Here is a 13,412-nt window from a genome sequence, read left to right on the forward strand (position 1 = left end):
TTATTATTGCTTTACCATATATTTGTCTTTCAGCAAAAACAGTCTTACATTTACATAATAAGAACATATTATACAAGATAATAGCAGGATTGTCCTCTTATTTGACCTTCTATACTATTAATTTAAATTAGAACACTGTTTCCATTCACTGAAATAGAATAAGTATGTATTTTCCCGTTAAAAGATAAACGACCTCGTAAGCATTAATATTTTTAAGCAAATGATCTGTGATTTTTCAGATATTTTAATTTTTGATGAATAGATAAACCAAATCCTGGCCACACAATTTACTAGCTCGGCAACCTTGGGCAAACGCCTTCATCTTTCAATGCCTTAGTTTTCTCATTGGTAAAATTAGGATAATAGTTCTCTTATAGAGTTATCAGAATGAAATACTGTAATGTATACAAGGAGGTTGGCCCAGAGTCTGGCACACAGTGATCAACAAATGTGTGTTTTATTAATTTTTGTCATCATTATTAAAAAACGCTGGGTTGGAACACGGACTCAGAAGTGAATAAGATGCCACCCCTGTCCTCAAGGAGCTCAGCAATGTGGAAGGAGAGACAAGATAGGCAAATGTCATCACAATACAGTGGGGTATGTGCACCTTGGCCATTGTGTACAAGGGACAGAGACAGCACGAGAAGGGAGTGATTACTTCTGTGAGGAAGTTTCAGAGAAGACTTGCAAGAGGATGTGATAACTAAGTTGACTTTTTAAGAATGAATTTTTTAAGTAGCCAAAGTCGGGAATAACATATCAGATAGGGAGACGAACATGTGTAAAGGCAGAGAGAAAGGAAACTGCATGGTGTTTGGGGAGGAACTACAATTAGTAACATTCGGTCAGGTTATGAGGCTTTGGGGGTTGGGCAAGATCAGCTGGTAAGAAAGAAAATTCTTGATAATGGCAAGGACCAGGCTTTGAAATGTTCTGCAGGCCAAGCTAAAGAGCTTAAATTTAGCATTGGCAATAGGGAGTCAGTAAAGAGTTTCAAGAAGAGATGCGATCAATTTGCATTTTAGAAAATCACTTTGGCAGGTGTGTGAATGATGGATTAGAAAGGTGTGATGAGGAGACAGTGGTCCAGGTGAGAGATAATGAGGCCCGAACAGAGCAAATAGTAGCAGGAATGGAGCTGACGGAGATGAACTTAGGAGATACTGGAGAATTAAGATGAAAAGGAGGGGGAAGAAGGGAACTCGCTGGGTTTCATATCCACGGCTGCCTGGCTCTTTAGCTTTGTTCCATTCTGCCACAGGTATTGGCAGTTGTGTGTGGGAGAATGGAGAGGATGGGAATTACAATATAAGACAGAATATAGAAGGAAGCGCAGGTTCGCAGAGTGGGAAGAAGTTAGAGGAAGGGTAGCAAATTTAACATAGCCCTTGTTGAGTATGAGATGTGTGTGGGCCGTTCACATGAACGGAAAGAAGGTAAAAAGATCGTCTTAGGGTAGAGAGGGTAGGGTTAGAGAAGTGGGTTTGGGCACTTTTAGGGTAACTATGAAGTTAGGGGAATGGCTGAGATATAAAAGGCTCACCAAAGACCTCTACATAGTTAACTATCAAAATAACATTTCTTTGGTCTTCAGTTTTATCTTGTAAAAGTACTCAGATTACGTAGGCTGTATAAACGTTTATTCTTGGTTATCCAGATGCTGACTGGGGCACTGCCTACCATTTCAGGCCCTTTGCGACAGGTGGTGTTGACACCTGGCCAGGAGTAGGTGGTGCACCTGTTGGTGATGGGCTGGAGAGCAGAGGTGGTGATGCTCTAGCCCGGAGCCGGTGTTGGGTGGCTTGGCTGGGTCCTCCCTGGGCACCCGGGTGAGGCCTGTGACCTCTGGCTTTAGGCAGTGTGTGTGCAATGGGTTCCTGCAAACATGGAGTCTTGTAGTCCAGGTTTTACTGGAGTCAGGTAAGAGACCAGCAGGAAGGAGTCACCCTCCCAGTCCCCCGAAGAGTGGGTATGGATAAACTTGGGGGGGGTGTGGATAGTGTGCGTGAACCACACCAATCCTGGGGGCCATGTTGGGAGTGCTGATGGCCCAGGAGGGCATGCAGGACTATGCTAGGTTTGCAGGTGGTCACATGAGGTGGGAGGGCCACATGAGAGAGGTCCTCAGTCATCATCTCCCAGAACCTCGGGGTCAGACGAAAACACAAAAGTCTCCTAACCCATCCCCAAGGCTTGACTCTCCTCCAGCATTTAGTCATTCCATTAGTCGGCCTGACCACCTCTCCAGGGCAGGGGACTCGGGTTCCTGGGAGGCTGAGCCTTCCCACTTGGGTACAGCCTTGGGGGGGGGCTGGGAAGGTCACAGCCACAAGGTCCTGGGTGAGTGTAGGGGGAGAGGACGCAGGGCACCGGGGTTGAGAGTGGTTCTTCGCTGAGAGCTGAGGCGGCAGGTGCGAGTTGTGTCCACCAAGTGCGGTAGTAACGGATCCGGATCCGGATCTGGGAAGGAGCACAGCTCTAGCAGTGTGGTGGGGAGCCCTCAAGGGCGTGGGGCAGAGGACAGCTGAAGGTGTGAGGTGGTGATGATAGCAATCCAGGAAAAGGGGAACACCTGCTTCTGGGTTGACTCATCCAGGCTGGAGGAACAATCTAATCTGGAAAGTAGTTTTCTAACAAAAGTGAGTTGTGTCCCGGGCAGCTAGGAAATTGCTTGTCTGTTTTAAAGAAAGTAACTACAGTGTGTCCGTAAAGTCATGGTGCACTTTTGACCGGTCACAGGAAAGCAACAAAAGATGATAGAAATGAGAACTCTGCACCAAATAAAAGGAAAACCCTCCCAGTTTCTGTAGGATGATGTGGCAGCATGTGCGCAAGTGCAGATGATGATGTAACACTGTGTATACAGCGGAGCAGCCCACGGCCATGCCAGTCGAGATGTGGACGGTACAGAGGAAAGTCCAGTGTGTTCTGTGGCTCGCTAAATTCGAATCTGTGACCAAAGTGCAACGTGAATATCAGCGTGTTTATAACGAAGCGCCACCACATAGGAATAACATTACTCGGTGGGATAAGCAGTTGAAGGAAACTGGCAGTTTGGTGGAGAAACCCCGTTCTGGTAGGCCATCAGTCAGTGACGAGTCTGTAGAGGCTATACGGGATAGCTACCTAAGGAGCCCTAAAAAATCTGTGCGTGAGCCCACATCGAACTGCACCGAATAGGTATGAAACTGGGAGAGTTTTCCTTTTATTTGGTGCAGATTTCACATTTCTATTGTCTTTTGTTGCTTTCCTGTGACTGGTCAAAAGTGCACCGTGACTTTACAGACACACTGTATTTTCCTTAGAAGACTGTAGCGAGCATCAGATGAAATAATATATGTGAAAGAATAAAGAGCTATAGAAATACAAGATCTGATTTTATTTCAAATCCTTCAACCTATTTCTTTGTATGAATGTATAAAACATATTCTCTGTGTGGAATGGTAGAATAGTACCAGGTGTTGTACGATGTGCCTGCTAATGCAAAGGGTGTATAAAGATACTTTAGGGGTGCCCAGTAATGTAATTAGAGAAGTGGCTATCTGTCATTGAAGTTCATCTTAGCTGGTTAATGGATTATTTAGTTCCTTTGCTTCTCTTCTCTACCATGCATCTTTTGCACTTTTTGTAACCAAAGACTTTTTTAACCAAAACGAACATGAAGAGGAGGGAGGACACCAGCCAGGTCTGGGTTATATTGGTTAAATTTGATCAAGAGGAAGGTTGATGCGATTATAGTAATTCTTCAATTTTTCTTGCCACCAGCATGAAACAGCATGTTGTAAAATGAACTCTGGGTTTAAAATATAAAGGAAGACCTAGTTGTGGACTTGACCCTTCAGTAGAGGGGTCATCCTGGCCAAGTTCCAAAACCTCTCTGAGCCTTACTTTCTATCAGATGAGAAGAGACCTTAAAAGCCATTCATATACTCATCTAGAACTTGCATACCTGCCACAGGGTTACCCAGCCCTTAGTGACAGGGAACTTGTCATATCCCCAAATGGCTGAGCCACCCAGTCTCTCTAGACAGTCCTGACTTGGAAAATTCTTTATGTTGAATCAACATCTGTTTCTCTACAATTTGCACTCATTGGAGCCATACAGAATAAAATGTCTAATGCTGCTTCCACAAATATTTGAGGACTGCTAACACATTTCCTTCTTCTACTTACTCCACAAGGGTTCTTTTCTTCCAACTAAACATGTCGATTATTTTAAACAGGGAGACAGTGTGGGGTAGTGGAAAGAACGCCAGCTTTGAAGCCTGACACATCCGTGCTCAGTTTCCAGTCCCTTCACATACTGACATGTAGTGCTCTGAGCTGCTGTAGCTTTCTTTGAAAAATGTGGGTGAAAAACTTGTCTAGCCAAGTTATCGTGAGGATTAGGGATAAACTGGGTGAAGATCCATGCCATAGTAGGAGCTTAAAATATGAGAACTTTTACACCTTCAGTAACATAATTTGCAGTGCCTTTTAATTGATCATCTCTGAACAAATTTCCTGTTTGTTTATGTGTCTCGTGAGGTCTAACTAGTGTCTGTGTGTGTCTGTGAAGTCTAACTAGCAGAGTAGAGTAGGATTAGCTTAAGCTGCGGACCTCTCTAATTACAGACTACAATCTACAATCTACAATGGCTTTTTGGGAACCATATCACACAGACTCACTGTCAACTAAAACCCTCAGCCTTTTTAACATATGCTGCCATTCAACCAAGTTTTTCTCCTCCTGAATTTCTTTCGTTTATTTGAGTTGGTTATTATGACTCTTGTAAGTGGCAGTCCCATTCCTGTCCTGTTGTCTCCATAAATATCCTTTTATCATATTACGGGTCTCAAACCGGGTTAGAAAAATATAATTGTTGAACCCGTGGCAGCCGCCCTGCTGATAGCATACCACTGTGGCTCATCAGCAAGCTAATAAACGCCAAGCTCTCCACACTAATTTTTGTGCAAATTCAAGGTCTTATTCTATGGAACTGTTTTCAGAATTGAAATGTGACAGGAATGTATGATAAGTGACTGGCGGAGGGAATATTGCTGCACGTGACGTCAGTCAAGTGTGGCATCGGTAGCCAACAACTGCAAGGGTGCACTGAGAACAGGGAGGGGCCGGTTTGGATCTCTGTATGGTCGCATGTTTTCTCAGGCAGTCCGAGGGTTTCGTACCTTTGGCCAGACCCACCCCCACCCCCACCCCTCACTGGGGGAAGCTTCTCTCTGGAAGTAAGTCAGGCACTTTTACAAAATGTATTAACTCTTTGGCTCCTGGGGTTTTATCACCAGCATGTTCTCCAGTGGGGGGATTCAAATAATTTAACAACAGGTTCTCAACCCTAATGACTGTTTTAAGTCTAAAAAAATGGTATACCGAAAGGTAGTTTATTATTTCATGCATTTAATAATAAGAACAATAAAACAGGTACACAAAACTAGATGTTATAAGAAAGTTTTAAAATATTAATGAAAAAATGTTAATACCGGACAAAAAATAATAAAACTGTTATTTAGTATATTTCCATATTGCTTCTTGGTTGACATCCTCACTTGCAATTTTTTTTTCACCTTGGACAGAATGAACCTTACTATGGGTGCTTAGGATACGCTGTTGCACAGATGAACATTTAAAAATAAGAAAGTAAATTTGTAATTTCCACATTGAGCGGCTGTCCAGGAGCCCACCTTACATAGAACCCTAATTACAAGTGCAATTTTTAATAACGGGTTCGGTGAACTCAACAAAAAATTAGGTATTGGTTCTGCCGAACCGGTGCGAACCAGCTGAATCCCACCACTGATGTTCTCCCTCCACTTTTCCAAAGCAAATTTCCGGCTTTAGCTAAGCTGATCTCTAATCGCATCCTCTGCCTTTCGAACTCCTAGCTTCTGTACTGGTGGTTAGAACAGAACTGCTTCTCCCCCAAAATTCTGGGTTTGAAGCCCTTCCCAACCTCAATCTCCTTTTCCAAAGATTTTTTTCCCCCTGGCCCCTTTGCCCAGGAGGGTTTTTCTTGAGCCCTTAGACTTAGAATTCCTGTTGTCTGAAAGTGCTTCCCTCCATCCCTTCTCTGGGCCCCTCCCCAGGCTTCCCCTCCTGTCTTCCCACTTGTTCTGTGTGGGTGGACATGTTCCCTCACTTTCAGAATAAGATCTTTTGTGAGCACTCAGTCCATTAAATACAAAATTGCCTTCATCTTGGACGCTGGTGCTTCTGGCCTGGTGCGAATGAATGTATAGAATTGTTTGTAGGATTCATAGGTTCCATGGACAATAAATATGAAAAAAGTATACAATGCAAAGGTTGTTACTATTGTCGTCTCAGTTCAAGTAGGCAAGCCTTTACTCTCTTGAAAGGACCGATTTAAATTTTTGCAAAGTAATTCAGTGCTTTAAAGGTGGTGGTTAGTTAAAGCAGGTAATCCTCCATTTGTAAAGGGACTCATTTAAATTTTGTTAAGTAACCAATTAAGGCCATAAAGGGTTTAAATCCATCTGTGGCTTTTCATTTTCTTTAGAACAAGACAAATTCCAAACTCCTTAGGATGAAATACTCTTTCTAGCCTAATTTTTTGCCGGTCAGTGCCCCAGCCCAAAGGACTGGCTGTTTTCCCTAAAGGTTGTGCAGTCCTTTTTTGCCGTCCCCTCTGGTTGGAATGCTCTTTGTCTTTCTGGTAAATGTCTATTCATCATTCACGACAACCCTTCCCCCCCTCCCCTTAATTGCTTCCTCTTCTGTGCGCCCTTAAATTCTTGTACTTATTCATGCAGTATTTATTAGGGGCCTGCTTTGTGGCCGGCACTGTGGTGGGCTCTGGGGACACAAAAGGTGAATAATACTTGGGCTCGGCCCTTGAGGACCTTACATGTTAGGGGGAGGAGGCCAACTTGTCACAAAATGTGTCCAGGAAATCACAGGGAAAATGTAAGCAGTGTCAGTTCTCGTCTGTCTTCCCTACCGCATGGTCAGCCTCTTGCTCTGGAGCATGGGCCATTTTCTTTCATAGGTGTACGCCTGAATTTTGGATGCTAAATAAGCATTCGTTTCACTTTCAGGACCCTTTTAATCAGACACCAGTAGAAGCATTCCCTGATTGCACCATATGTTTTGAAGACATACTCATAGATGGTGGTTTCTCCATGTGTGCTTGGTGGCCCTCGGCTCCCTGGTGCACCGTGGGGCCTGGCTGGGCTCGGCTGGACCAGCCTTTGCCACTTGCGCCTGCCTGTGCTCTGAGCTGAGGAGTGGCCGGCAGGCGGAGTGAAGAGAGGCCTGCAGCGCCCCCGCTGGACTGAGCCTGCACTGCTCGAGCTGGCTGGCTGGCAGCCCGCGTGCGTTCTTCCGAATTTCAATTTACAGCCAGAAAATGAACACAGACACTGTGATTCTCTATACTTTTATTTTCAAAGGCGTAATAGATGTCTTTTAAAGGATTATGGATGAAGAAAAAATCCTTTTCTGTTACCACTGGGGCCCTTATATTGTGAATTCAATCTTACATAAAAGGGGAGCTTTGGTCTCAAAACTGTGATGATCATTCATTCATTCTGACGCGGGATGGGTACTTTGCTGGGAGCGGGTGCCGCGGTAGGGCTGCGGTCAGGTTCTGGCATGAGGCCCACCTCGCTGTAAAGGAAACGTGCCCAGTGGCTGAGCAAGACACTCAGACGTTCCGCTTGTTGTGACCCTTTTTGCTCCGTAGCAGCCGTCCCATGAATCAGGCAATTATCCCGGTGGTGGCTTGAGCAGGGCTTATCATTCCTTAGCCACTTGTTTGTGCCCTTGGTGATGACCTATAGTTAGGGACCTAGGAGGTATCGAGCACTCGGGACCGCTGCTTTGAATCAGGCATTCACGTAGTTCAGAACCCATGCCTTGGGTATGGTGGCGGATGTGAGCAGGTGGCACACCTGAGGTCGAAGTGCCTCTTCTGGGGCCGGAGGGGCCTGTTGAATGGTCTAAGGGGCCTCTTGTCTTTCCTTGCGGCGTTAACTCACCAGACAACTTCTGCTGCAGAACCTGACTTTAGGGTTGGGGGCTATGAGGGAACAGCACGGTGCTGGCGGAGGTCAACACCCTGAAGGTGCCACCTAGAGGAGCTTCTGTGAGATGGACACGCCATCCTTACAGCAGCAGCAGCAGCTTCTGCTGCGGGGGCTGCAGGGAGGGGTAGCGGCTGCGGTGGGAGGGACACTGCGGCGTGGTGGGCGGGCCATGGGCGGGGCGCGGGTGGGCTCTAAAAGTCGGCGCCCACTGGCTCCTCGCTGCCGCGGCAACCAGCACATCCCGGCGCCTCCTCTGCGGCAGTTGCGCCTCGCGCAGTGCCGCAGCGCACACCCGGGCGGCCGTTCGCTGCTTGCCGCGGCCGGGCCGCCCTCGCGGGCTGTGTCCGCCCTGCCTGGGCGCCCCCGTGCCCCTGTCGGTGTGCCGCGGCATGGGATAAGACGCAGCCATGGTGCGCCGAGATCGCCTCCGCAGGTGGGTGCGTGCGGCCCGCGCGAGGGGGTGTGGCTGGCTCCACGCAGCCTTCGGCGCTGGGCTGCCAGCTAACGGGTCCGAGCCGGGGCTTCCGGACCGCTACTCCCGCGGGGAGGAAAACCCCACGAGGGGCTGGGTGGGGGTCCCTCCTGCCTTGTCTACTTGGGAGGGGATGTCACTTTTTTGTGTAGAACTCAGTATCTCCCTGATTTAAGATTTCTAGAACCCCCGGTGCGTCACCCTGGCGTCATTAAGATTTTTAGACCTCGGCATTAACCTAGTGCGACTAAGGATTTTTATTCCCTGGTTTTGCCTATGATGCGATTTAGGGTTTTTAGACCCCCACATTGCACTGGCACGATTTAGGATTTCTGGACCCTGGTATCAGTATGACGCGATTTAGGATTTTTAGATCCCAGCGTCGCTGTGACGCGAATTAGGATTTCTGGACCCCGGCGTCACTCTGCTGCGGTTTAGGGTTTTTAGACCCCGGCATCGCCCTGGCGTAATTTCGGAATTCTAGATTTCGGGTTTTTTCTTGGTGCGATTTAAGATTTTAACATTGATAGCACCGTGGCACAATGGGGTTTTTTTAGACCCCCGCTGCGCCATGGCGCGATTAGGATTTCAAGACCCCGGTATTGCTGTGGCTGCTGTGGCGTAATTTAGAATTTATAGACCCCGGGTTGTACCTTGGCGCGATTTAGGATTTCAAGATTCGTGTATCGCCGTGGCGCAGTTTAGGTTTGAAGCCCCTGTGGTGTTACCATGTACATGTGGCTAGAACTTGCATTCGATTAATAACCCCGAGCGTAAGTTATTTTTGAGATTTCAGTAACAAGAAGCAAAGTGAGAATGGTGATGTGACCAAACAATCCTCACGTTACATATGGACTGTTGGCATTGATTTACAAAGTAGTTTGGTGTATTAAACATATTTTTCCTGTTTACAAGATGAAATCAGGGCTGGGAAGTGTTAATTTCCAAAACGTTTGTATTGGAGTTTGTCAAATTTATTTTCTTGACTCGTGTGGATCATCAAATACTAGAGATTTTGGTAAAAAAAAATGTTTGCTTCGTTTTGCTTACAGGTTCCTTCCCTATTAAAATCCTAAAACGTCATTAGGGGCATTTTTATTGAGGTGATAAAGATAGAAAACGGCTTCCTAGGGGGTAGCCTCTTGGTTTTCTTGATGTAAATAAAGCGAAGGAAGATGTGTGTGTGTGTGTGGGGGGGGGTGTCCAGGAGCAGAGTGTATACGTCCCATTACCCCCCTCCCAGTCCCCCCAGTGGGTGGGGGTGCTCCTTCTGCTTGCTCCTCAGGAACCCCTCCCTGGCTGTGTGCTGAGTCACTGCAGATACCCGGCTGCTGAATGAAGGAGAGAGAAGCTGGGGATAAGGCGTGATGAAATGTGACCCTGAAAATGTATGAGTTGAAGTATATACAGATAGCTCTGAGAAAATGAGTCTAAACCTAATGCTTTTTGTCATCTCATCTTTCAAAGACACTGGGATGCAGCCTGCTACTACTGTGGGGTGATAATTAAGATATAATTATCATGTTCCAAGCATTTTTAAGAATCATTTCTAATGTTACTTTGAAAGGTAGAACGAAATCACTCACTGGGACAGGTGTTTGGAGGGGCTAAAATGACTGCCGTGGTGACACCTATAAAATAGGCAAAAGAGCTTATATTCTTTAAGGGATGTGGCTATTTTACCTCTAACATAAATAAACCTGTGGTGTATTTATGTTAGAGATAAAAAAATATTTTGTGATGGGTAGAGATTGTGGCCAGATTACAGGTAATACAGTGGAAAGGTGTGTGTACAGACACAAAGCCATTACCCCCAGGCTTCAAAAATTCATTTCTCTTATTTATAGCTCTTTTTTAAAAAATTAACTTTAGTTTTAGAAGGTATTTCCATCCTGGCTATTTTGAGAGAATTTCCATTCTACTGATAATTCTTTCCCTGGTGGCTATCAACAGTGATGAGATAGAAACAGGGGATTGTTTTAATTCCTGTTTAGCACTTATTGTCATTATGGACAAATTGACCCAGACCTTTGAGGTCTTGGGCACTGGAGAGTTGGGTGTGTAAACCATGCTTTCCTTCCAATAACAAAATGAATTCCCAGATGTTGGGTATGAGCTCTGCCTTACTTGCTTTTTTGTAAGTGGGGAGTCCTAAGAAATTAAATAAGAGCTTTCCTCAAGAATCTGTTAAGAAAAGCAGAAATATAATCTGCTGCCCTGACCTCTCACGAGATTAGGTACTCAGGGTCACGACAAAGCTGCTTATGTTGGAATACACAGGGCACCTGTCTCCTTGCTTTCGCACGTTCTTCACCCTGAGCAGCCTCTCAACATAAATGCAGATGGGTACCAGAGGGGGCTTCTCTGTGCTCAGAGGGTTGATGAGTATTAAAAAATTAAGAGCAGCCCTCTGCTGAAGGACATATAAAATTACTAAACACACACACACACACACACACACACACACACACGCGCGCGCGCGCGCGTGCTAGCATTTAAAAACATTTAAAAATATATAACATTTTACTGGTGGTGGTAGAGCTTTTTAGACTGAGTGTGAAGGAAATTATTTTTCCCCCTAAGAAGCCCTAATAAAAGCTAGTGACAAGGTACACCCTAATAATTAAGTAATCTTCCTTAAACTTCTCGAGAAGGTCTTGGGAACAGGCCAGGGGAGGGGCTGAGGAATTAAAATAGGGAAAAGTAGAGGAAGATTACTTATTAAAATAATATTTTTTCCCCTGAAAATTAGAGTGGGGAGCAAATATGGCGGTTGCCACAGCAGGCAGAGGTTGGCTCACATTCTCCTTGGAAAACTTGCCGCCATGGTTCATCTGAGGGCCAGGAGGTCACCGCATGGCACAGCAGTCCCCCACCCTGTCTTACCAGTTTGGGGCTTGTAGATGTGTGTAAGTGTCACCCGACCACTTAGCCCTGGTCTCTGGTTTTTCTACAGGATGAGGGAGTGGTGGGTGCAGGTGGGGCTCCTGGCAGTGCCCCTGCTTGCGGCCTATCTGCACATCCCACCCCCCCAACTCTCCCCTGCCCTTCACTCATGGAAGTCATCAGGCAAATTCTTCACCTACAAGGGACTGCGCATCTTCTACCAAGGTAAGAACAGGGCTGTTGGAGCACCCTCTGCGGACTGCCCCCGAAGGTCCCACTGAGGTACTTATTTTGCATCCGTTGGTCTCTGTTGTCCGTCTGTGATGGAGGGGAAAACCCCCTTTTAAGTGAAGTATGCTTGAAGGAATGGACTCACCCCCCTTAAATTGATAGTAGGGCAACACAAACTGCTGGTAGGGAGGGGGCAGTCGAGTTGAGAACTGGCTGTTTAGCATAATTGTTTTCATAGCATGATCTGTACTGATAGTTTTTTTCTCTAGAGCGCCCCTAGTGTCGGGTAATGTAAATAGTACTCATAGATAAAGCGACCTTTGGTTCTGTTTCCCGCACCCCAAATTCCTGATTTCATTTTATTTTCTATAAAGATTGTTATATACATAACTGTGATTTAAGTCTTATACCTTTGTATAAATTAATTTGCTAATGATAATTATTACGACTGCTACTTCTCAAATAATTACCATATACTACGCATTGAATTATATTTTCAATCTATTATTACATCTAATCTCTATAACAGTAACTTGGAGAGAGGTGCTATTAACCTCACTTGATAGGTAATGAACTTGAGAAACGAGATTGGAAAAGAGTTCTTTTGAGCGGGGGTCAAGAGCAATAACGAAAAATGTTTGTCATAAAACCGTTTTTCATTATTGCTCCTGACCTCCTCTCATCTGCTATATTCACTTAAGTAAGTATGTAATTTTCTTTACGTTGGTCCTATAGGTTGTTTTTAGTTTTCCAATATTTTAGTGAATGTTGGAGGGAAATCGTCATCTATATATTTACTTTTTTCTTCTATTTTCAAACTAGACCACTTATAACTAGAATGATTTTATTTGTGTGGATTCTAAAGAATAAGACGTGTAGGCCAAAATATATAAAATTTTTCATTCCTTCTAACAAAATTATTTTCCAACCTGGTTTTCAAATTCTCATGCCGTTGGCAGTATATGAATGTATCAGTTTTAATTTAATTATTATTAGCAAGGTGTTCTATTTCAATGTTTGGCTAAATTAAAAAATGTTTATCTGTTCAAAACGTTAATGTTTATTATTGATTTACCCTTTTTTATAATTGTTAGAATTTTGCAGTAGTTTGAACATGGTGCTTTTGACACTGGATTCTGATATTAATCTCCTCTGCGGGAAATAAACTAAGGTACTCACCAGGTAGAGGCAGAGTTGCTGTATTTTAGAATTTTGGGGAGGCCATAAGGTACAAAAAATTTCTAGTTTATCTACTGTGATTGTATACAGTAAAACTGTGAAAGTTTGCATTTTACTGTGAAAAGCAATTTGCATATTGATAATGGGAGAAATTCTTTAAAAAATTCAGTTAAATTAAGCAGACTCCTTTTAAGTATTTTCATATAGAGTATGCTATTTATAATTTTTTAATATACAGATTTTAAAAATAAAATGTCTATTTTTACCTAAAGCAATAAGCTTGCATTTTAAAAGACATCTTTTTTAAAAATTTCATTAACTTGGGCAGGATTTCGCCCCGGGGTTATGAAAAAGATAGGCTTGAAAATGTTGACGTATTTATATACACAGAAAGGTAAAAATAAATACTATGGTAAGACAGACATCTGGCTGTGGCCAGGTAGCTCAGTGCATAGAGCATTTCCCCTGCATGCCGAGGTCGCGGGTCCGGGTGTGTATGAGAAGCAATCAATGAGTGCGCAACTAAATGGAACTTAGTGGAACAACAGGTTGATACTTCTCTTTCTCTTTCAAATCAGTAAGTTTAAAAAAATTTAAG

The 13,412-nt window shown here is 44.4% G+C and overlaps 1 protein-coding gene across 1 annotated transcript in view; it reads left to right on the forward strand.

Annotated features, from left to right (window-relative positions):
* Positions 1–8,279: 8,279 nt before the first annotated feature.
* The window catches only part of MEST (mesoderm specific transcript), a 13,142-nt gene continuing 8,009 nt past the window's right edge, over positions 8,280–13,412 (forward strand). The window contains exons 1-2 of the mRNA XM_066362687.1: positions 8,280–8,479; positions 11,475–11,629. Coding sequence (XP_066218784.1) covers positions 8,454–8,479; positions 11,475–11,629 — 181 coding nt within the window. The 5' untranslated portion in view covers positions 8,280–8,453. The remainder of the gene's footprint in view (positions 8,480–11,474; positions 11,630–13,412) is intronic.

The sequence above is a fragment of the Saccopteryx leptura genome, chromosome 2, assembly GCF_036850995.1.
Source record: "Saccopteryx leptura isolate mSacLep1 chromosome 2, mSacLep1_pri_phased_curated, whole genome shotgun sequence".
Lineage (NCBI taxonomy): Eukaryota > Metazoa > Chordata > Mammalia > Chiroptera > Emballonuridae > Saccopteryx > Saccopteryx leptura.